At 43.8% G+C, this 24,479-nt stretch overlaps 1 protein-coding gene across 1 annotated transcript in view; it reads left to right on the top strand.

Moving 5' to 3' along the window:
* Nucleotides 1-9,737: 9,737 nt before the first annotated feature.
* The window catches only part of OSBP (oxysterol binding protein), a 34,388-nt gene continuing 19,646 nt past the window's right edge, over nt 9,738-24,479 (top strand). Inside the window, exons 1-7 of the mRNA XM_006762513.2 lie at nt 9,738-9,931; nt 14,550-14,758; nt 16,441-16,691; nt 22,301-22,499; nt 22,741-22,843; nt 23,140-23,194; nt 23,393-23,524. Coding sequence (XP_006762576.2) covers nt 9,738-9,931; nt 14,550-14,758; nt 16,441-16,691; nt 22,301-22,499; nt 22,741-22,843; nt 23,140-23,194; nt 23,393-23,524 — 1,143 coding nt within the window. The remainder of the gene's footprint in view (nt 9,932-14,549; nt 14,759-16,440; nt 16,692-22,300; nt 22,500-22,740; nt 22,844-23,139; nt 23,195-23,392; nt 23,525-24,479) is intronic.

Genomic DNA, 24,479 nt, shown 5'->3' with positions numbered 1-24,479 from the left:
CATTTTTATAGGGAATTGTAAATAAATACAAATTGTATACTTGAAAAAATGTGTGCCAGCATTTCTCCTTTCTTGTTACTTCTTAGCATGATTTTTAATTTGTTTCTAGCATACTTAGGTAGACTGGCAAGTCTCGGTGTTGGAAATTGGTAAGGATATTACCTAATGTTTTTACTTTTTTAATGTTATTGTAATGTTTACATGGTAACTTTCCTTTAAAAACCTAGAGTGCTTTCCGTCCTCCCTCTCCATTTTAACTACAAAATGGAATTATGAATTGTAGATATATTGTAGTTCATCTTTTTCATGCCATCTATCTCTAGGCACATGTGATTTTTAAGAGATTCATTTAACCCAGTTTGGCCTTAAGCTGCCCTCACAATTCATCTTCTCAAAGGAGATGGGGGAAATTTTCCAATTTGTTAGAGTAAATTTGTTATTTCAGATAAAAAGGTTCTAATCCCTTTCTCTGCCATTGTGGTGTGTGCAGTTAAGTCTTTTCCTCGCCATATCTTCTCACAAGACTTTGAGAGTCAGGCAATTCTTAACCAACAAACAAAAGCAGAATCATCCCATTCCCCAATGGATTTGGCTGAAGACTGGTAATAAAATCTGGTACAACTCCAAGAGGAGACACTAGAGCAGCGGTCCTCAACCTGTGGATCGCGACCCTTTTGGCGGTCGAACAATCCTTTCAGAGGGGTCGCCTAAGACCATCCTGCATATCAGATATTTACATTATGATTCATAACAGCAACATTATAATTATGAAGTAGCAACGAAAATAATTTTATGGTTGGGTCACAACATGAGGAACTCTATTTAAAAAGCCAGAAGGTTGAGAACCACTGCACTAGAGTAAGACCAAGGTGAATCTGTAAGGAATTGCATGTAAGATGGCACACATACTTGTGCTGTGTCACAGTCACTAGCCTCTACCATATCTAGCTGGGAACATCACCTCTCTGGACAGTTGGGTATATTCCACTGAGACAATCATTTTTCTCTTTGTTTCTTTTTCTCCTGCAGTAGTTGATTGGTTCAATAATAAATGTGAGATACTTTGTTTGAAAAAAAAGATTCAGCAAACAAGTAGAGAAAGAGAAAAAAATTAAAAATTATAAAGAGGGAGGGAGACATTGGCTGCCTACCTACTTGAAGCTTATTTTCCCCCTCATGAGTAGACGGACTCCTTGAGATAAACTGTTTGCCCAAGGTGACAGCTGAGCAGCAGAGCATGGGACTCCTGCAGGATGTTCTTATTGCTGTGAAGGAGTAAAACTATCTTGTAGTGGATCTGTTCTCAACCCTAAGTGAAAGAAAAAGTCTTATTAGATAGTGAGGTTTGGTTAGAGAGGAACTGGCCCAGAAGTGTCCTCGAAACCCAAAAGCATGGATTCAGAATGTCAGAGTGAGGAAGACCTTAGTGGTTGGTCTATAAGCCAGGGAGCTGAAGCTGAGGGGACAGGGGCTAGTTCAGGTCCCTGGGCTGGAACGCCAGTTTGAATGCTCTTGTCCTCTCTAGGTTACAGTTCATAGCCTGGGAAATGCTGGGCCTGCTCCAGAAAATGTTATCTATAATAACTAAAGTGTAATATACTAATTAGACCAGACGTCCTTCCACCCAGCCGGAGGGAAGCCTGGGTCCCAGGTGCCTGGCGGCAGCCACAGGAAAACCCAGGTCCCAGGTGCCAGAGGGAAGCCGGTGTCAGTAGCTGGGGGAAGGAAGGCATACTCTTGCACGAATTTCGTGCATTGGACCTGCAGTAGTATTGTTTCTTGTGAGAAAAAGCCCGAGTTTAAGAAGTAAGTGCTTTGGCCCTGGCTGGGTTGCTCTGTTGGTTAGAATGTCATCCAAATACACTAAGATTGCAGGTTCAGTCCCTGGTCAGGGCACATATAAGAATCAATGACTGAATGAATGAATGGAACAAATAGATGTTTCTCCTAACTAAATAAGTGCTTCTACTTTATGAATGTAACACTAGCTTACAATAACCACCAACTGATTTTGAGTCATGTAGTATATTCAAGATATTTTTTGTTCTAGGCACTTTAAAAGCCACTTAAGACTCTAACTAATGAGAGCAATATTAACCTCCCTGCTAATGTATGTCAAAAATAATCAAATTAGGTGAGGCCTAAAATAGTTTACAACAGTGTGTCACAGTTAAAAACTGACATCAATGCATGTAATCTTAACCTATCCTATCTAATAAAAGAGAAACATGGTAATTAGCCGTACCTCCGCTATGCTTCCCATTGGCTAATCAGGGTGATATGCAAATTAACTGCCAGCCAAGATGGCGGCCGGCAGCCAGGCAGCTTGAAGCGAACATGAGGCTTGCTTGCTTCAGTGACGGCGGACTCCAACGTTCCCCGCCTGCAGCTGCCGGCCTCTGAGCTTGCAGTCTGAAACCATGTTGCAATTATAGAAGCTAAACCACCCCAGAAACCTGCTTTCAGCCAGCTGGGATCTCGGGAGCTTCAGTCACCCGCCAGCCTGAAAACAGCCCTCATCCCCTCATCCAGGCTGCCCAGGCACCCCAGTGGGGACCCCCACCCTGATCCAGGACACCCTTCAGGGCAAACCCGTGCACCCAGGCCCCCACCCGTGCACCAGGCCTGTATCCTATATAGTAAAAGGGTACTATGCCTCCCACACCGGGATCAGCATGACGGGGCAGTGCCCCAACCCCCTGATCGGCCCTGCTCTGTGCATGACGGGGGGGCACCGCAACCTCCCCATCGACCCTGCCTTGAGTGTGACAGGGGGCGGGGCCCCAATCCCCCAATCAGCCCTACCCTGAGCGTGACTGAGAGTGGCATCGCAGCCCCCCGATCTGCCCTGCTCTGGGTTTGACGGGGTGGTGCCCCAACCCCCCCCCCCCTCATGGGCCCTGGTCTGTGTGACAGGGTAGAGCCATAACCTCCCCATCAGCCCTGCCCTGAGTGTGACAGGATGCGGCACCCCAACCCCCTGATCGGCCCTGCTCTGTGCATGACGGGGTGGCACCGCAACCTCCCCATCGACCCTGCCTTGAGTGTGACAGGGGGCGGGGCCCCAATCCCCCAATCAGCCCTACCCTGAGCGTGACTGAGAGTGGCATCGCCGCCTCCTGATCTGCCCTGCTCTGTGCATGACAGGGGGCTGCCCCTAGGGATTGGGCCCGCCCTCTGCCACCCGGGAGCAGGCCTAAGCCAGCAGGGCATTATCTCCCAAGGGGTCCCAGACTGGGAGAGGGCACAGGCCAGCCTGAGGGATCCCCCCTCCCCACCGAGTGCACAAATTTTTGTGCACCGGGCCTCTAGTATAAAATAAAGAGGTAATATGCAAATTGACCCTCACGCCCTCACAAGATGGCTGCCTACGACCAGGCTGTCTAGGGGGTTAGTGAGGGACAACCAGACAACTGAAAAGCAAGCTGCATGGGGCGGCCAGGCTGGCAAGGGGTTAGTGAGGGGTGACCAGGCTGGTGGGGTAGTGGGGGCCAGTTGGGTGCGACCAGGCCAGTGGAGGGGGGGTAGTTGGGGGTGACCAGACCAGTGGCAGAGGGCAGTTGTGTAGACCAGGCCAGCAGGGGCAGCAGTTAGGGGTGACCAGGCAGGCAGATGAACGATTAGGAGCCAGCGGTCCAGGATTGTGAGAGGGATCCCAGATTAGAGAGGGTGCAGGCTGGACTGAGGGGACTCCCCCCCACCCCACTCCTGTGCACGAATTTCATGCACTGGGCCTCTAGTACTAGTATAATAAAAAGAAGTCCTTGATAAGTAATAGGTAACAGACTTGTGAATAATGACTTTCACACATGAAAATGAAAGTAATATTAAGTTCACCCCACTAGTAATCAGAGATATAAAATATTTTTTTCACTTATCAATCTAACAAAGTTTTTAGAAATAATACTAGTGAACCCAGCCAGTGTAGTTCAGTGTTGACCTCAGAACCAGGAGGCTATGGTTTGATTCCCAGTCAGGGCACATGCTCAAGGTTGCCAGCTTGATCCCCAGTAGGGAGCATGCAGGAGGCAGCAGATCAATATTAACCTAAATCAAACCTGAAAGCTGAGAAACATCTATAAGGGAGCTAGGTAATCAGTAATGTGTGTACTTAGCCAGTTGTGAATAGAATATATTTTTTAATGTATTTTATTGATTTTAGACAGGAAGGGAGAGAGAGGAAAATATCAATGATGAGAGAGAACCATTGATTGGCTGCCTCCTGCACACCCACTACTGGGGATTGAGCCCACAACCTTGGGAATATGCCCTTGACTGGAATGGAACCCGGGACTCTTCAGTCCACAGGCTGACGCTCTATCCACAGAGGCAAACCAGGTAGAGCAGAATATTTTAAATTGCTTAGATTTTGTACCAATCTAAAGAACCAGAGAGAAATCTGCATATAACTTGCAAAGGGAAAGGATCTCAAGTTCCACCTCCCCCCCCCAAAAAAACAAAACACAGTTAACAGTTTAGTGTATTGTCCTCCAAGTAATTTCTATATGCATATGCAATCATAGTTAGAATTATAGGCATTTTTACTTTTTTTCTCAGAATCATGATGCATCTTTTCTATGTCACTATATAGAGAGCTACCCTGTTTTTTTAAATGTCTGTTTAATGTCCCACTGTGACATTGTGCCATAATTCATTTAACTGCTTATTAATAAGATTCAGTTTTCAAGGACTTTTTGTCTGTCAATGTTCATCCAACAGTGAACAAAGGTAAATCCACAATGTCATCTTACAGCTCTTTCATAGTGTACAAAGAACATTCATTTTCTAATTCAGTCTTCTCTATAACTTTAAAAAATAGGATGGACAATTATAATTGTACAGTACAGAAACTGTAGATCAGCTAGACCATCCAGCTAGTAAGGGCTAAACTGTAATGTTAAGCTCCACATCTAGTGTCCTGGATACAAAAAGGCCCTGGCCCTTGCATCCATGTTTCATATAGGAGCAGCAGAAAAGCTACAAGCATTTAAGGACATATCTGCAAACTCTTCTGATTGTACTTTAATGCCTTCATTTTCAGTGGACAAATTGCCTCCCATAAATATCCAAAAAGGAACAATTCAGGTTATAATGTTCAAGTCCAATTGCAATGTGTAAGGATCAGGGTTAGAGGAAGGCCCTTGCGAGGCATCTGGTCCTTTTGGTTTACACATTTTTGAAAAGAAAAACAAATAAGACTCCTTGCTTTCACCCTTCTTTCTCTATTCCAGTTCTAAAATGCATTTTCTATTAGCTATATTCATTCACAGGTTAGTGATTCATTCATTAATTAATTGCACTACTACATGAGCTCTACAAACACATGAACTGTCTTATTCACAGCGGTACCCAAGACCCAGAGACAATACCTAGCAGGGATCAAATGCCTGTTCATTAAATAGTTATGCTATGAAGAAACACGATTATTCAGAGGACAGACCTTAATATAATAAATTAGCCTGTGTGTGCAAGGCCCATTTCAAAATAAGATTCAGTTTTCAAGGACTTTTTGTTACTATTCAAAAACTATTACTGTTTTATCACAGCAACCCCTAGGTCAGCAACAATTTGATAATATAAGGAAAGCACTTGTGTCCAGTGTTATTCCAGGTACAGTGATGACAAAGACAAAAGAAGTTTCTACTCTGGTGCAGCTTACGTTCTGAGGGCGGTACTTGTAAGAGCTAAAAAGAGAACAAAAGAGGATAATGGAATCGAGTGATAGGATGTGTACTTCAGACAATGTGGTCAGGAAATATCTTGAGATGTGACATTTAAGTAGGCATATGAATAATGAGAAGAAGACAGCCGTGCAAAGGTCTCAGAAGAGCCCAAGCAAGATGAAGAAGATAGCCAAGACCCTGAAATGAGAATGAGTGAGGAGTTGAAGGGGCCATGGCAGGTCAGTGTTGCTGGAGTGAAGGGAGTGGGATTGGGTGACCACATGGTGGTTTTGAAGGGACCTATTCTCATTGCATGGGAAGCTTTTGCAGAGTTTTTAAAGAAAAAGTACAAAACAACATATGTTCTGATTTATGAGCACTACAAACACAGAAACTGTATTATTCACAGCTGTACCCAAGACCTGGCACAGAGACGACACCTAGCAGGCATCAAAGAAATACTTTTAAAAATCACTTCGCCCTATGGAGATGAAAATAGACAAGAGAAGGGGACACTTAGTAGAGAGTCTCACAACACTATTCCTGGTCTACAGGATGAGGAGACTGAGCCTTTAAAAGGTAGTGACTGAGAATAAATTTTTTGAAAATAGACTTAAGACAGTGCTTAGCTTTGGGAGTGTTTAGGGGAATGGTATTGGCACAAAGATGTAGGAAACTGGTTAGTTTGTATTACGTTGAATGGTGGATTAATGGGTATTACTTTTGCTATTGTGTTTTATAACTTTCATATATCATATGCATCCTATGGATCTTATAGGTTGAATTGTGTCCCTCAAACCTCATGTTGAAGCCCTAGGCCCCAGAACCTCAGAATGTGACTGTTTTTGGAGAATGGGCCTTTAAAGAGGTATTAAAATAAGGTCATTAGTGTGGGTGGGCTCTAATCCAATAGGACTGGTGTCCTTATAAGAAAGATTAGGACACAGGCACAGAGAGGAGACCATGTGAAGACAAAGAGTAAAACAGCCATCTAAAAGTTGAGAGACCAGAAAGCCAACCCTGCCAACAGCTTGATCTCAGACTTCTAGCCCCCAAAATTGTAATAAAATAAATTTCCATTGTTTAAGTCATCCCACTTGTGGTATTTTGTTATGGCAGCCCTAGCAAACTAATAACTATAGGTGTCCAAATATTTCATTAAAATTTAAAATCCATATGATTATATACATATACATATACATATACATTCTTAAACTGTTAACAATGGTCATGCCTAAACATTTCTTCAAATTTTAAAGATGCTTTCCTTCATAGCCACTATACCAATATTACATTGGAACAAATGTGATAATTGCCTAACATCTAATACCAGCCAATTTTCAAATTTACCCAAATATCCCAAACATGTCTAAAAAGCTGTTTATTTTCCCAGAACCAGATTTCATTCAAGTATTTGGTTGTCTTTTAAGTTTTTGGAAACTTAGAACAATCACCCCGACTCTTTTTTTTTTTTTTAAATATATTTTATTGATTTATTTTACAGAGAAGAAGGGAGAGGGATAGAGAGCCAGAAACATCAATGAGAGAGATCGATCAGCTGCCTCCTGCACGCCCCCCAGTGGGGATGTGCCTGCAACCAAGGTACGTGCCCTTGACCAGAATCGAACCTGGGACCCCTGAGTCCGCAGGCTGACGCTTTATCCACTGAGCCAAACCGGTTCGGCACCCCGACTCTTTTTTATGCCATCAATTTTCTTTAATCTTTGTGATTTTATCTTCTATAAAACTGGTTGTCTTATAGAATGCCTACCATTCTTGATGTATCTGATTGTTTCCCATTGTTTCTCTGAGCGTGTCTAACTGGTTCCTCTAGCCCAGTGGTTCTCAACCTTGGCTGCACATTAGAATCACCTGGGAATCTTTTTAAAATCCTGATTTCTGGGCCCCATCCTCTGGAAATTTTGTTTCTTTGTTGCTAATGTGGCCTCACCCCATAACAAAGAAACAGAATTTCTGGAGGATGAGGCCCAGAAATCAAGATTTTAAAAAGATTCCCAGGTGATTCTAATGTGTAGCCAAGGTTGAGAACCACTGCTAGCCCCTGTAAGGGGAAGGTCAGATATAAAGGCTTGATTGGATTCAGGTTGAACATTTTAACAAAAAACCTTCATTAAGTGATGCTGTATAGTTCATGCTGCAGCACACCAGGGACCTCATAAAAATTTGATTGTTCCAGGATTAATGATGCTAAATTGAATAACTGAATTAAGATGGATACAGCCAGATTTCTCCATTACAAAAGTATGTCTTTCTGATTGGCAAATAATCTGAGAGGTGTATTTGACAACACACTGCACATTTGTGTAGTTATTTACAGTGTATCAAACATTTTCAGATGCACAACAGTATCCCTGTAGGGTTTTATTTCTACTTAACAGAAATGAAAATTGAGTCTTGGAGTGCTTAAATAAATGACTTTCCCTAAGTCCCAGAGCCAGTGAGTAGCAAAGGCAGGACTGAAGCATAAATGGGTTCATTTTAGTTCAGTTAAAAACTTTTTTTAATACCAAATAGCCTACATCTGCAGATTTTCAAAATGTATTCTGAATTCAGTAAGTCTCTTCTTATGGAAAACATGTCTTTACTTTCTTGATACCCGGAAGCATGTTACCAAGGAAAAGCAATTTGTTTTACAGCGTCTAACAGCCATTGCCTATCTAAACTAGCAAAATATAACAGATTGCCCAAAGCTCCATTTTAACAGTAGTTTACAGCATCTAAATGTTAAATGAAGTACTGAATATGTTACTTTCACAAATGTATGAACAAAATAAATTTATTTTAAAAAATTGGTGCGAAGTTATGCGCACAGAGGTGCGCTTGTGCTAAAATCAACAAGAGTCTTTAAGTCTGGAAGAGATATCACTGTGAAGTATGTATAAAGTCAGGTCCTTGTGAGTCTATTTTCTCGTCATTAACGTGGGCAACTCGTGGGACAGAATTAGAAACAAGAGAGCCCCTCGACCTGGCTCAGCGGTTGAGCATCTATGAACCAGGAGGTCAAGGTTCCATTCCTGGTCAGGGCACATGCCCTGGTTGTGGACTCGGTTCCGGTGGGGGGCGTGCAGGAGGCAGCCAATCAATGATTCTCATCATTGATGTTTGTCATATATATATATATGAAAAAGGATTAGAAACAAGAGATAAAGATGTGGTGCAGTAAGAAAACCAGGGAAGGTCATTAGGAGGATCGAGGATCCAGGAGGGAAGCTATTTCTGGGTTCCCCAGAAATTTGGGCTTCCAGATCCGAGCCAGCTGCTGGAAGAGTGCTCTAAAAGGGGAGACTGACTGCTCAGAATCACTCTTCCTAACAAAAAAGCTACAGAGGTCTTAGCTCAGCAAGAGGGATTCCAACATGGCACTTAACCCTTTAGTGAGACTGACTTGCTTTTACTCCCACCAATTTCCCCTAAAGCAATAAACAGGCGGACACGCCCCCCGGGCGCTCATCCCAGATTTTATTGGCTGTTCCGGCCTGCCCCTCTTCCAATACGTTTCTTTCATTGGCCAGAAGGTGAGTGCCATTTATAACAACCAATAAGGAATGAAAGTAAGGGATGTGACAATGAGACACCTCCCTTTTTCCCCAACTGATGCAGTCAATGGTAGAAGAGGTTGAGCAGCTGATACCAACCACCAATCCTTAGGGCGGAAGAGGGACGCTAGGAAGAATGATGGGAGCGGGTGACGTGGCAGTGACGGGAACATAAAATGAAATGAGTGGCGGAAACACTAGCCAATCCACGGTCAAATTGGCCGGGCACTCTGAATTCTCGAGTCCTCCATAAGTGCTGGAGACTTCAGGAAAGCACCAATGATTTCCTCCTTCCAGGCAGCCAGTCCCTCCTCCCCTGGCGGGCCCAGCAGGGCGGTGACCCTAGGCGCGGGTGGGACAGGGCAGCAGATGCTCTGGCTGTGTGCGGCTCTCCAGCGGCAACAGAGGCTCTCCTAGGCGGTTCTGGTTCTGTGTCTCCGGGCGGTGGCAGTTCAAGGCGGCGGCGGCACCAGTCCCCCAGTGGTGGGAAGCGGAGGCGGCTGTGGGCACTGTTGCCATGGCATCTGCGAGCAGCTGGGGCCCTGGGGCCAGGGCAGTGGCGGAGGTGAGCCCAGCCAGGGGCTGGGGCGGCTCTGGTGCTGGGGGTTCGGGCTCAGCTCTAGAAGGCTGGCTCTTCAAATGGACCAATTATGCCAAACGCTACCAGCCGCGTTGGTTTGTGCTGAGCAACGGGCTACTAAGCTACTACAGGTAACTGCTTCCGGGGCGCTGTCCCCCTACTGCAGCCCACCTTCCCTCGCCGTCGCCCTCTCCAGCCGGCCCCGCAGCCAAGGTCGCCCCGGGCCCCCTTTAGTCACCTGCGCGCATTGACAGCCCGCGACCCGAGCCCACCATCACGGAGAGAGCATGCCCCACGACGTACCCCTCTACCTGGGTTGCCCAGCCTCGGTGCCATACCTTACCCCTCGGCCCCTGGCCATTCCATTATGTTTCCACCAGCACGTGGGTGCAATGATTAATTCTGCACGAGGACGTTGTTGTAGGTGCCAGGGGACACATATAGAAGAGCAAAGCCCAGGCACTGCTCCCAAGGAACTTAGCATAAAAGTCCCAAGGTTTAGTTTTAGCTGTCCGTGCCCAGTCTCCAAATTTCAAGGTTATTAGCAGCCCTTGATGTACCCGCCGTTGCTCTCTCCACATTCAGGCACAAGGACCGGGTGGCCTCCATCTATCCCCTGTCTTCCTTATCTCTCCAAGACTTGGGTATGTTTTCTCCTAGTCAGACAGCTCAGAATGAAGATGTGCACTCCAGTACTGCTTTTATTTTTGCTTGCCCCACCTCCTCCCGTGAGAATGATTTAAGTTTTCCATCCAGTAATATTTCTGGGGTCTCTGGCTAGTTTGGTTTGTTTATTAAAAAAAGAATGTCTTTGGTATGGTTTATTTCTGTTCAACAATGTATGTCTTATATATTTATGGTGACAGACTTGCCATAACATAACATGTTTTTGGCTACTCATGTTACTATAGATAGAGGGGTTAAGATACCGGATTTGGGGACAGGGCGTAAACATTTTCTGAGGGCTAGACAGTTTTGATAGGTGTTTTATTTTTTTTTAAATATATTTTATTGATTTTTTACAGAGAAGAAGGGAGAGGGACAGAGAGTTAGAAACATCAATGAGAGAGATCGATCAGCTGCCTCCTGCACGCCCCCCACTGGGGATGTGCCCGCAACCAGGGTACATGCCCTTGACCGGAATCGAACCCGGGACCCTTGAGTCCGCAGGCCGACGCTCTATCCACTGAGCCAAACCGGTTCGGCTGATAGGTGTTTTAGGTACAACAACCTGGGAATTAGGAGATATTCCCATATTCCTGATGAGGAAACTGAGACTTAGCTTGGGCAACTTTCCCAAAGTCTTGAGGAGTCAGGATTTGAAACTAGTTCTGTTCACACCACCATAACCTAAAACCCAGGTTAGTATTACATGAATCAGATATAGAGGTAATTATCAATAGCAACTAAGTTTATAGCTCATGGTTACTGTGTTTATTATATTCAAAATGTATACAGGGAGACTTTGCTTAGTGTAATGGCGTTTCTAATTAAATATTTTTATGAAGACCATCATATTTGGGTCACAGAACGCTGCTGTTAAGAGCAGCTCACTCTATTTCTTTTCCTCTGCCAGTAGTCACTCTGCCACCAGAAGAGTTAGGGTAAAGAATCTCTTCCATTAACTCTATTTTATTGGCCCTTAGAAAATTTTTAGGAGAAATCAAATGTGCGAGTTGGAGGTTTAATTGGAGTTAGGAACAGTGGAAAATGCCTTAGTGCCTCCTCACTGCTTAAGCGACATTAATTGTAACCGGTTTTGTATATTATTTGCATTATTATATTCAGAATTAATTTTAATTTTAACCTCTTCTAATTACTTATCTAGGACTTTAAGGTTAGATAAAAAATAAGAAATTGTGTTTGCTCCAAAGCTTTTCCCCTACTCAACTTCATGTTTATCTATTAAGCTGACCATCAGCCCTGACCAGTGTGGCTCAGTTGGTTGAGTGTCGTCCCATGCACCGAGGGGTTACTGGTTCGATTTCCGGTCAGGGCACATACCCAGGTTGTGGGTTCCATCCCTGGTTGGGGTGCGACTTTGCAGGAGGCAACCAATCAATGTCTCTCTCTCTCTCTCCCTTTCTTTCTCTCTAAAGTGGATAAAAACATATTTAAAAAAATTAACGGACCATCATTCTAATGTTCAGTTGGTTCATATCTTAATTTGACTTGTAAGTCACTGTTAACACTGATTCCCCATTTTCAAAAGTGTGTACCAGCCAAGGGTCTTAGTGTATGATCATTTTTCCTCATCCAAGTTCTTACCAGATCCACTTTCCCAGCCAGTTGATTCTTTGATCAGTACCAGTCCTAATCAATATTGATTTTGATTGGACATTAATAACTTAATGTGTTTTCTTCAAGTACTTGTAACCATTTTTGACTTCTCTCTTACAAGAGCTAGTGGTACCTGTCTGACCACAGATAAAACTCCTTCCAAAACATACCAAACCACATGTTGGGAACTATGCCATGGGCCTGTCCTTGCCAGCTAAGATAGTACCACCCACAAATCAACCAAGCAACAGGATCCAGAGTTATCAAGTCTATGCATTACCCTCAAAATCACATTGAAATACATCCGGCCAACTATGTTGGTAGTCTATTCTACCTAATAGTTTTCTTCCGGTTCCCATCTTCCTAGAGTTGTTTGGCTAAGTTGTCATTCCTCTTGCTTTTCATGCCTCCAAAACCTGTCATTTCCTATACACATGCCTTTTAAAAATACTGTTTTCTTTTTAACTGAGATCCTGTTTTTCCTAGACCTGTCCTCTGATGAACTGTCCTAAGAGGCTTTGGCAACACCACTTGCCTCTTTTTATGTATCCTGTTCTTCCTTACATACTTAGTTACACAGATGGCCAGTTATTTAAAACCGAATGTAGAATCCCAGCTCTCCCAGACACATCATGACAGGCCCACGGTATTAGTTTTCCTGGCTAGCTTCTAGAGATGGAGTTACTGTTTCAACTGGCCTTTTCAGGGAAGAAATTTCTAGCTAGAAAATACCACCTAATATTGTAGTGCCTGAAGAACTTACTTTGTACCCTGGAAGTAATTTCTTTTTTTTAGCTTCAATAATCATGTATAGCCATTGGTGTATTTGCCCAAACCCAAGAGCCCTGAGGTCAAGGCAACCTTATTCCCAGGATTTCTTTGTATTTTTGAAACTGCTACAGACTTTATATAATTTGAGAAACTTTTTAGTTCATGAAGATGAACAGGCAGAGATTCCTAGGAAGTGATTTGTGAAAAGTACCAACACATTGTGAGGAATGAGGTAGAAGGTCCAAGAAGCACCTTAGGAGTAGAAAGCAAGGGTAAGCGGACAGTCAGCTGTGGGTCTGTAATTCGGCCTGCATTATTCATAATGTAACTGAAGCTTGGGGGAGGGGAGGGAAGAATAGAAAAAACAGGGATTCACATTACAGTGTGGCAGGTGCAGAGGATGGAAAGTGGCCCAGTCTGTTGAGACCCCCTGGCCATCCCATACAGCTCATTTGTGCATTTGAGGATGAAAAACCAGTTTCATGTGACAAACTGAACAATAGGGAATCTATCTTCCTAAGCACAGGAAACCAACTCTCTCAAACACACCTAGTTACTTTATGGGGACGGGCCTGTGTCATTTTTGGCTTGCAGAGATTCTGGATGTGCCAGGTGTGTTTGGCGCTTGGCTCCAGTGAAAGGGAAATGGCTCTGCTTTGCACTATGGCAGTTGGCAAAGGACTTTGACCTCTTTATGCTCCAAGTTGGTCAGGGAAAACTGCGGTCTCAACAGGCAGGTCCCTGGGCATAGCCAGCAGGTGATGGGGAAATTAGCACAGTTCACACTGTACACCCAGTTGTGCTAACAGCTTGATAGCTCATGTGAAGTCTCTTGTAGCTTGTTGTCACCAAGCGGTCCTGTAAAGTTCAAAAGTTAGTCTATGAATAGAATTGCCAGTAGCGATGGGGAAAAATTTTACACCCAGCCCTCTGAGAACAGATTTGCTGAATCTTTCCTAGCTATTAATAGGATGGCTTAGGAGTTGCCACCAGTAGAGGTCAGTGGGCCTTAGGGAAGAACCTGGCAGAGAAAGATTAGACACCTGATGATTCTTTTATGATTATTTTGTCTTTTCTCCCACAGAAAACTATTTATTCCTATTTCATATCATTTGAACTGTAGTCAGTATTTAATACTCTAATCATGTAAGTGTGCCTTATACTTCTGCAGTACAATTCTAAGCAGTGTGACAGGTCTCATTTGGGCTGAGTTACATTTGGGGGAGATTGTTCAGTACATGTAAAATGCATGAGTTTATAAAGCACTATTTTATAATTACAACTTTCTAAATAAAAAGTAATTCCTACTTGCAAAAGGGCATGAGGGAACTTCTTGAGGAGATGGAAATAGTCTATATTTTGATTGTGGAGGTGCTTACACAGTTATGTACGTTGTCAAAACTCACTGAATCATACCGTTAAAATTGCTGAATTTATAGTTTATCCTTATACTTCAATGGAGCCTCTTTTTAAACAGCTAAGGGTGAGAAGAACAGCAGAGCAATACAATCTGACTCAGAAACAATACTTGGGCTCTGAAAGGAAATCCCTACTGACTGGTTCTTGAATTTCAGGGAAATATTAGAATTTGCTCCTTAAGACTACTATGTTTTCAAAAGTTATGAAAAGAAATGGAATTGATCAAGGACAAACCACCCACAGCTTTCTACTTAGCATGTCTTTGCCTCGTTATTGCAGGTCAAAGGCAGAAATGAGACATACCTGCCGTGGTACCATCAACCTGGCCACAGCCAACATCACTGTGGAGGACTCCTGCAACTTCATCATCTCCAATGGGGGTGCTCAGACCTACCATCTGAAGGCCAGCTCAGAAGTGGAGCGGCAGCGCTGGGTGACGGCCCTGGAACTGGCCAAGGCCAAGGCTGTGAAGATGCTGGCAGAATCAGGTAGGGAGCAAAGAACACTGTCAGGGAAACTTTTCATTTGCTCCTCTTACGCACACATCTTATTTTATCCTTCGTTGTCATTTAATTATCAACTATCACCTAGATGTCTCAGGTACATCATGCAGTGTTTCACCTGGAGAGATGGTTTTCAAGTGAGGCCGGTTCTGCCTTACAGGGGACACTCAGCAATGTCTGGAGCCATTTACTTGTCCCAGATGAGAGGTGCTGGTGCTATTGGCTTGTAGTGAGTAGAGGCGAGGGAGGCCATGGAAGCTGTTGCAATGCAGAGGACAGCCACCCACAACAAAGAGTTAGCTATCTGGCCCAAATGCCAGGACTGCTGAGGTTGAGGTTTACGACATACAGGCATAAACAGTTATCCTTTGGGTTTTAATGCCAATTGACTATCTTACAATTATGAGAAATGATGATTTTATTGCTAGATCAGTCTTAGGATTATTACAACTCCCAATTTGTATTTATCTTACTTTTTAATTTTCTCCTGACTTCTCCTTAGCTATTTGTTAGTGGAGTTGAAACAATCTTCGTAGACTGCCAAAAACATTTTATGTGACATTTTCTGTGAAACAGCTTCATTTTGCTACCTTAGTTTCACTGAAAAAGAGCAATCTGATAATCTTTGTATTTTTCTTTAAGGAAAATGGTAGGATTTCCCCCGTAGATGTTGATAGTTTAAGCATACTGAGCTTGTTCACTTGGAGCTGACCACGATGGTCATCTGCTGACTTGTGTTCACCTGTTGTTTTTCTTGCCCCCTGTCATTTCCCATACCATATTTACTATCTACTAGGCAGTGAAAGGAAAGTTCACTGCTTTGTAAACATTCTGGTAACAGGCTATGTTTTCATTTTGGCCCTGCCTCTCTGCCTAGCAGTTGCGTTAGGTCTTTCCTTCTTTTCTTTTGATTTTAGTGCTGAGGTTTGGCTCCCTGCCCAAAAGAGGTGCCACTGCTGGAGAAACACTTTGCAGTTACAAAAGTATTAAGTACAGATCTGGTAGCGAGAGGTACAACATAGCTGTCTGCTTGACTTATTATTGGAGAGTCATTTAACAGAAGACCTTGCATTGATTTCAGTGCAATGTGGCTATAATGTCAGAAAAGATAATTTTTTTATTTTCTTCTCTTCAGAAAAGACAAATAAATTAATTAATCTTTTGTTTATAAGGAGCTAGACTGTGATTCTCAACCCATGTCATACAGGGCCTACCGAACACCTAACAAGTGATAGTGGATTTGCAGTAATAATCAGCTGGGGCTGGATTGGAACCCTCATGCTAAAGTGCAAAGGCTCAGTAATTCATACCTAACCCCAGGAGCCAGTTAGCTTTTCCATCCTGATCTCTAGGTTCTGAAACTTCAGTGTGCATCAGAATTACCTGGGGGGCTTATTCGAAATGCAAGTCTCTGGACGTTACCTCACACTAGCCAAATCAGAGTCCCTGGGGGTGGGGCCAGTGAGTACACCTATAAGGAGAACTCCAGGTGTTTGTGAGGCAGGTGGGCTGTGGACAACACTCTGGAGAAGTCTGGTAATGGCAAGCTGTCGGGTGGTCAGAACGCACAATGGGAGGAGTGTCAGTTTGGTTGTGGGCCGAGTTGGCAGGGTTCAGGCTCTCACTTCTGGACCTGGAATCATGTAAGTGACCTTTTGCTTCTGCAGATGAGTCAGGAGATGAAGAGTCTGTCTCACAAACTGACAAAACAGAGCTGCAGAATACCCTTCGGACCTTGTCCAGCAAAGTGGAGGACCTGAGCACATGCAATGACCTGATAGCCAAGCACGGCACCGCGCTGCAGCGCTCCCTCAGTGAGCTGGAGTCCCTGAGGCTGCCTGCCGAGAGCAACGAGAAGATCAAGCAGGTCAACGAACGGGCCACACTCTTCAGGATCACATCCAATGCCATGATCAACGTACGTGCAGATGGTGTCTGTGTGGCTTTCCTGTCCTTTCCCCCTTTCAAAATGTAATTCTTCCAAAATGCCAGGAAATTGTAATTGATAAAGTACAGGACATTAGGTCCTGCTTTGTGGCTCAAGGGATTTAAGTTACATTGTTTGTTGCATGAAATAGAATGGGGTGAACAGATGGAATGACTTTCCTGCTCTGTTCAAATGGTCAGGAGGATGCTGCTGGAGTTAGTTAGGAGCCCATAGTTCCAGCCCTGTTTCTGGTACCAGCAGAACATCTGATGGTGATGTTAATTGCATCCTGTAACTCTCCGAATTGTGGTTTTATTTATTTTGAGCTAGATCTATCTGTTGGAACTAGAAGATCTCATGGGCCCCTCCACTGTCAAGTTCTTTGAGCTTTAAGTTGGAGTCTGATCCCTATGTTGCTAATGCATTCTTACCCACATTGTGGTAAATGGGGGTTGGATCAAGTGAGAGCTTTATAATAGTAGTTATTCCATCTTTACTCCTTGATTTCAAGGGTAATTTTGGGTGGTAAGACAATAACACTCAGCTTTGGGCACTTTTCTTTAAAAAGAAGGGGCCACCTTTCTGCCTCCTCGTGACTTCTGTCTTAGTGGCTGTTGCTGGTTTGGGGTACTTCTGCTGCTTGGCTGCAAGGCTTTAGATGAAGCCAAAGCCCCATGGGCATTAGTGATATATTTCAGATCCTGGGCGATCGGTATGCAATGAATACTTGGTTTAAGCAGTGCTGTTTTTCCTCTATTGGTAACCGATTCTCACCTGGCAGGTTGTTTTAGCAGTTTCAACTTGAGAACAAACCCTAGAAGACATTTCATAATGTAAGTGAGAAGGGAACTCTGTGAGAAAAGGCTTATGTGGGGTTGTTGTTTATTTTCTTACCTTATTAAATAGGATGAAATTACTTCACTAGGGCCAGATTTTCCCTTGTTGGGGGAGTGGTAATAAGACATTTTAGAACTAGTGTGGCTCTTGCGTGGCTCCTAGAGATCAAAGGTCTTCCCAATGACAAAGGGGAAGTTTAATTTTTCTCATCTTCAGAGCTCTGACTCACAGAAGGTAGAAAGGACAGTTGTTTTGTCCACTGCAGGAAGGTCAGCTGTCTCCAGGACTCTGCTCATCAGCACTGATGCTGTGTTTCTCAGGTGTAGTCGTGTGCTCATTCTCCAAACTGTGGCACTTCTTAATGACACCTGCTCTGCTGGTCCTCATAAGTCATACAGTCCAATTAATGGTGAATAAGTAATAGAACAACTCAGACCCAAGTCTCCTGGTAGTGAATGTCACCTCTTATCCATGTCAGGTGAACACCCTACTCCATGACAATTTTTTTCTACTCTAGATGTGAAAAATTTGCTAAATAAAACACCTCTTGATTAAAAAATTTCTCATAAAACTGAAAGTTTAGTTTAGACTTTACTCTTGAAACTGTGCTCATCTTTGTTCCTCGGGGCAGTTCTTCCCTAAGTTGTGTTAAAGGGAATGATTGCTTGGGAGTCAGAGGGAAGTTGGGTTTTATTCTGTTCTCGCCTAGTGCACTGCCTGTACCCCTTTCATAGCTGGTTATTGCTTAAAATGTGTTTTTATCACTGTCTTTCCTTTATACCTTTTAGGTGATAGTGGCAAGGCCAATAGTGTAATATGCATGTTGGAAATTACAGTATTAGCACATCACATCCCTGAAGGGGCTTTAATCCCAAAGGAAGAATACATTTTACTCAGTTTCGTAGGCTGTAGCTTTTTTTACTACCAAAGTGAATCTAAGCAGGAGATTAAGTTTGACACTTAGTATATCCATTTGCTAATTAAGTGGAGATCTATTTCGTACCTTTTGTCTCCTAGGCACTATGCTAAGGAATATAAGACAGATGTGGGCATAAGTAAGACTTTAGACAATAAAAAAATAAATAAATAAAAAACACACAGCCCTAACCAGTTTTGCTCAGGGGATAGAGCATTGGCCTGCAGACTAAAGGGTTCCAGGTTAGATTCCTGTCAAGGGCATGTACCTTGGCTGCGGGCACATCCCCAGTGGGGAGTGTGCAGGAGGCAGCTGATCGATGTTTCTCTCTCATCGATGTTTCTAACTCTCTATCCCTCTCCCTTCCTTTCTGTAAAAAATCAATAAAATATATTAAAACAAAAACATAGATGTGGGTGTGGTCCCTGCCCTCAGGAACATTACTCTCTGATGAGGGGACAGAGAAGTTACCAGATCAGTAGGACTATGACAAGTCATGACAGAAATGAGCACAGGCTGCTGATATAGCGCATAGAATTAGAATTCAGCTGAATTCTGAAAGACCAAAGAGAGCCTGCCTATGAAAAAAGGCAGTTAGCCCAGCCAGCGTGGCTCAATGGTTGAGTGATGACCTATGAACCAGGAGGTCATGATTTGATTTTTGGTTAGGGCACATGCCTGGGTTGTGGGCTTGTTCTCCAATAGGGGTATGCAGGAGGCATTGGATCAGTGATTCTCTCTCATCATTGATATTTCTCTCTCTGTGTCCCTCTCCCTTCCTCTCTAAAGTCAATAAAAATATATATTTTTAAAAAAGAAAAAGGCAATTAAGTTCAGCTGCCTTGGTTAACTATATAGCCTTGGGCAACCTACTTCCTCTGTAACCTCAATTCCTTTTTGGTAAATGATGACTATACTAGTAAGCTTCTCACAAAGTTGTTGAAAGGCTTTTATTAGATAATTAGGGGCCCAGTGCATGAATTCGTGCACCTTGAAAGGAATTGTGAGTTGCGAGGCTGCGGTGGGCACAGGGGCGGGTCTCCGCGCCCCTGCCTCGTCCCTCCCACCACCACTCCCATGTGCTGACAGTGCCGGCCCTGCTCACCGTGTGTCGTCAGCGGGTGCAAGTGGGGCGATGCTGTCAGCAGGTTGCGAGCAGCAGCTGCTGCCCCGATTGCCCCTCAGGAGCAGGGGGAGGTGGAGAAGCTCTCAGGGGCAATCAGGGCCGGCTGCGGGTGCAAGCAGCAGCTCTGGCACTGGCAGCAGGTGCAAGCGGGGCCATCACTGGCAGTGGGTGTGAGAGGCAGCTGCCAGCCCCGATTGCTCCTCAGGAGCAGGGGAGGTGGAGAAGCCCTGAGGGGTGATTGGGACCAGCAGCCACCGCTTGCACCCGCTGACAGCACTGAGTAATTGGGGCTGGCGCTGGGCACTGGCAGGGGGTTGAGCAGCGACTCTGGTGCCGGCAGCAGGTGCAGGTGCAAGTGCCCAGCGGGACCGCAGCATGTAAGAGCAAAGAATTTTCAGTAATCACCAGAGGCTTGCCCCAATGACAGCGACCAGCTCCCCGCCTTGGTCTGGTGCCCCCACTCACCTGCTCCACCATCCCGCCGTGGCCGATGCCCTTCATGTTCTGCGTGTGCTCCTTGGTGTCAGTGCACATTATAGTGACCGGTTGTTGGGTTGTTCCGCAGTTCAGTCTATTTGCATATTAGGGTTTTATATATGTAGATTGATATAAAGTGTTCAGCAAATGTTTGATGTAATTGTGTCTCACTAAATATTAGTTGTGATCAATATTATTAAAAGGAAGTGAAAGAGAAGAGTTGATCCAGGTAGAGGCGTGGCCTAAACAGATTCCTTTTTCTCTCCAAAGTCTGGGAACTGCTGGTAATTGATTATTAGTAGAGCAAGTAGCAGTTAGAGATGAGACTGGAAAGAAATTGAGTGTGAAGAAGATGAGGTGCAGATCATACTAACTGGGTTTGGTAGTAGTGCATTAAAAGCGGTTAAGATCGATTTTGGTGCAGACTTAGTATAATACCTGACACCTTGTTGAATGCTTACTGTGAGCCATATTGGTTCTAAATGCTTTATATATAAAGCTGCAACTCTTTAACCAGTTAACTACCACAATATTTTGAATTCAATTAAAAAAGGTCTGCTGCTTGCATCTATAGATGCTTATGGCGTACAAATGGTTAAGGTAGTTACTGTTGTTACTTTTTGTTTACAGATGAGGAAGATGAAGCACAGAGAGGTTAAATTGCTTGCCTAGAGTTCCATTTAGCTAGATAGTGAGATGGAGCTGTGATTAGAGCCCCAACAACCCAACTCCAGTGTATGTACTGCCTCTGAGTATGGAGGATGGAAAGAAGTATGCAATTCCAGAAATATTAAAGAAGAATTGATAGGACTAGATAATTGGATGTGGGAGGGACTAAAAACTCAGAATCAAGGATGTGGCTTGGTTTTTTGCCTTGGGTACGTGAAAGGGCCCTGGAACTATTGTGCCATCGGGCACATCGAGGGAGAAGCAGAGTCAGAAAGGGAACATGGTGAGTTCACTTTGGGACCCACAGATTTTGAGATTACTTTGAGCCGCTGAATAGGCAACTGGATATTCTGGTCTGAAAGCTTCATGAGCACAGAGCTGGAATTACTGATTTCACAGTCATTTAGCCTAGAGGCAATAATCGAAACCATGGGTGGAGAAATTTTACTTACCTTATAGTTTCTCTAGAACAGGGCATTTACTTTTAAATGTACATTGCTTTATTTATTTATGAAGCAAACTTTATCAGGCTCCTACTATGTACAAAGCTACTAAGGAGCTGAAGATAAGTATATGAATTAACCATAAATTGTGTCTTCAAGTTGTGTATGATCCATCTGGATATACTGCACATCAGTCATGCGGCTGCTGTGGCTGGTATAGAATAGAGGTGTGTGCCATGTGCTGTGGAAATGTACAGAAGAGAATGAGTGCTTAAGTTACTGGGGGTCGGGGAGTGTCACAGAAGAAAAACATTTGCCATAGATCTGAAACAATGAAGAGGTCTTGGCCAAGTAGAGAAAAGGGGGAGGAGAGGGCATTCTAAGCACAGCGAATAGCATATGCTATGATACGTAGGCAGGCCTGACAGAAATATGTCGCTCCAGGAAATGGGAATCACCAGGAGCCTGGCGAGGAGGATAAAAAGCAGGTGATATCCTGTGAAGGGTCCTTTATATTCATAACCAGTGATTTTGATTTGGTCCCAGTACCAGCAGGGAGCCAATGATCTGATCAGATTTGTGTTTTGTCTCTAGAGCCTTCCTTTGATTCCTCAGGTAGGCTTCTAACTTTTAGGGTCAGTTGTTTCTCTTAGTGACCAAAATAAAAACAAAGTCAGTGTCCCCATATTTGATCAATTCAGTGCAGATTCTCTACTCTCAGTGCCTGAATTCTTCAGCTTTAGGTGACTTGGGTTTAGTGAAGAATTTATTGAAAACAGTCCTATGCTTTTCCTCCTCTTTCTTTCAGTCGATAGATTTTTTTTTTTCGGTGTAGTTCACATAGCTGCCCTCTGTGATGTTGCCACAAATACTTTGTCTAGGTTTATTGCTCCCTTGGCATTTGGTTAATCCTCATGACCAGGAAATATGAAAGAACCGTGACAACCATGCTCATTTTGTTTTCTGGAGTCGACCTTCATTGCCTCTTGGAGCTGGCTGTCCCTGCTACTGGGGATTAACAGGGAAAGTCTGCCTTTGTAATCTGCCTGTAAAGTTCCCAGAATGGGTTCACAGGGCCTGAGGGGTGTCTCTGATTAGTTGAGTGACACTTATTAACTCTTTTCACCTACAGGCTTGCAGAGATTTTCTTACGTTAGCCCAGACCCATAGTAAAAAATGGCAGAAGTCACTGCAGTATGAGCGAGACCAGAGGATCCGGCTGGAGGAGACCTTGGAGCAGTTGGCAAAGCAGCATAACCACCTGGAGAGGGCTTTCCGAGGAGCCACGGTGCTGCCGGCACACCCTTCTGGCAGTGCGGGTCCAGGCAAAGGTAAGAAGCTGGGCTTCTGGGTAGCCTGTTCTGAGTGGAGCCAGGGCGTTTTCTGCAGTTGGTAGAAGAACTCCAAGTTCTCCAGAATCAGTGACTCATGTGAAATGCAATTGGTGCCACGGATTTCTTCTGTCTTTTCCACTGCTTTCTACCACTTGTTGCTTTGTTTGTGACTCATATTTAAAATCCTGCTGAGCCACGTTTTGCCCAAAGTAAATAAACAAGGCTTTTCTCCTTGCAGATCAGTGCTGCTCTGGCAAAGGAGACATGAGTGATGAGGATGATGAGAATGAATTTTTTGATGCTCCTGAGATCATCACCATGCCTGAAAATTTGGGCCACAAGTAAGTTATCTTTGATCCTGATAAGAATGAACGTATCTGACGATCCACAGGTTAGAAATGCTTCAAGGGGAGTATCATACTGAGATCTAGGACCTTTTCCTGGAGTAAGTGGAAACTGTTAGCTTTTTTACCTGACCAGAGATGTTTTAAGTTCGGACATATTTTATTCTACGTGTCATTCGATCACCCATTAAGTTTGTGCAGCATGCTTAGCATTCTGCTTTGTAAAGAATGGCGAGGACCAAACTCTAGTTCTGGTCTTTGTTCTAATTCTCATACATTTCCCATCCGTGTAGACGTACTGGCAGCAACATCAGTGGAGCCAGCAGTGACATCAGCCTTGATGAACAGGTAACTCTTATTTGGGAGTTATCTGAAGTGAGGGACTTGAGGTGTGATTCTCAAGGATTTGCTTGTAACGCACCAAGAGAAGCAGAAAGTACTGATTGTTGTTTTTTTAGAAATACTTTTTAGCATGGGGGAAGGGAAGGTTATAATACTGGGTTTCTGTTCTTTGTGGGAGATTGAATGGCTTTGTTTTGTTCTTAGTACAAGCATCAACTGGAAGAGACCAAGAAGGAAAAGAGAACTAAAATACCATACAAACCCAACTATAGTCTCAATCTGTGGAGCATCATGAAGAACTGCATTGGAAAAGAACTCTCTAAGATCCCCATGCCGGTGAGTTTCTCACACCAGGCTTCAGTGGAAGGGAGCTGCTGTGACGGTCCCTCCCACGGCTGTGGCAATCTGTGCATGGTCTTTGTTACCCTTTATCCCTTACAGTGATCTCCTCCAGTGTGAGCTGTGGATCTGGTGTGTTCCAGATCACCTAGAATCAGATGCATTGTGTCAGTAGTTTATTTAAGAGCAGATTCCTATGCTAGCCATACATACAAAGATAATAGTCTCTATTTTCAAAAAGTATGCGGTTTAAAGGAGACAAACATGAAGATATTTCCTATGATAGTGTTGTTTGAAGTACTGTGCATACAAATGTTTGGGGAGCATAGAAACAAAAGCAGTTCAACCAAGCAGGTGAGGACCATTGCCATGATGTTTGGGCTGACTTCCCTGCCTCCAATTACGCCCGCTTCCAGTCTGTCCACACTGTTGTCAAAGTGATCTTTTTGTTGACTATGTGGTCATGTCACTCCTTAGCTGAAAGTCCTTCACTAGACCTCTATGGCTTTGAGAGTAGATCAGATTCCTTGGTGGGCTTGCTACTTCCTCCCTGGGGACAAGCTGTGCTCACACATCAGGTGTTCTGGTCATTGGGAATTCTCTTCAGGTACTCGGAGGCATCTTGTCTTTTCCCGTGGGGCATTTGCACACACTGCTCTTTCTGCTCGAAATTTCAACAGCTTCCCACCCACCCTTGTCACTTTTTTTTTTTTTTTAAATAAATACCCTTTTCTTCAGGATTCAGCACAGTTTCATCCATGCATCTGGTCAGGGTGAGATGTTACCTCTCCTGTGCTTCAGGTTCTATCGTTTATGTCTGGGCAGTGTATATCACTTGCTTGTTTAAATTTATTGGAATGACATTGGTTAATAAGATTATGCAAATTTCAGTTTTTAAATGATTGAAAAAATCAAAAGAAGGATAATTTTTCATAACGTGATAATTATATGA

Source organism: Myotis davidii, unplaced genomic scaffold, assembly GCF_000327345.1.
Source record: "Myotis davidii unplaced genomic scaffold, ASM32734v1 scaffold818, whole genome shotgun sequence".
NCBI classification, from domain to species: Eukaryota; Metazoa; Chordata; class Mammalia; order Chiroptera; family Vespertilionidae; genus Myotis; species Myotis davidii.
The sequence above is the reverse complement of the archived record's forward strand: the minus strand, read 5'-3'. Positions and strand labels throughout refer to the sequence as shown.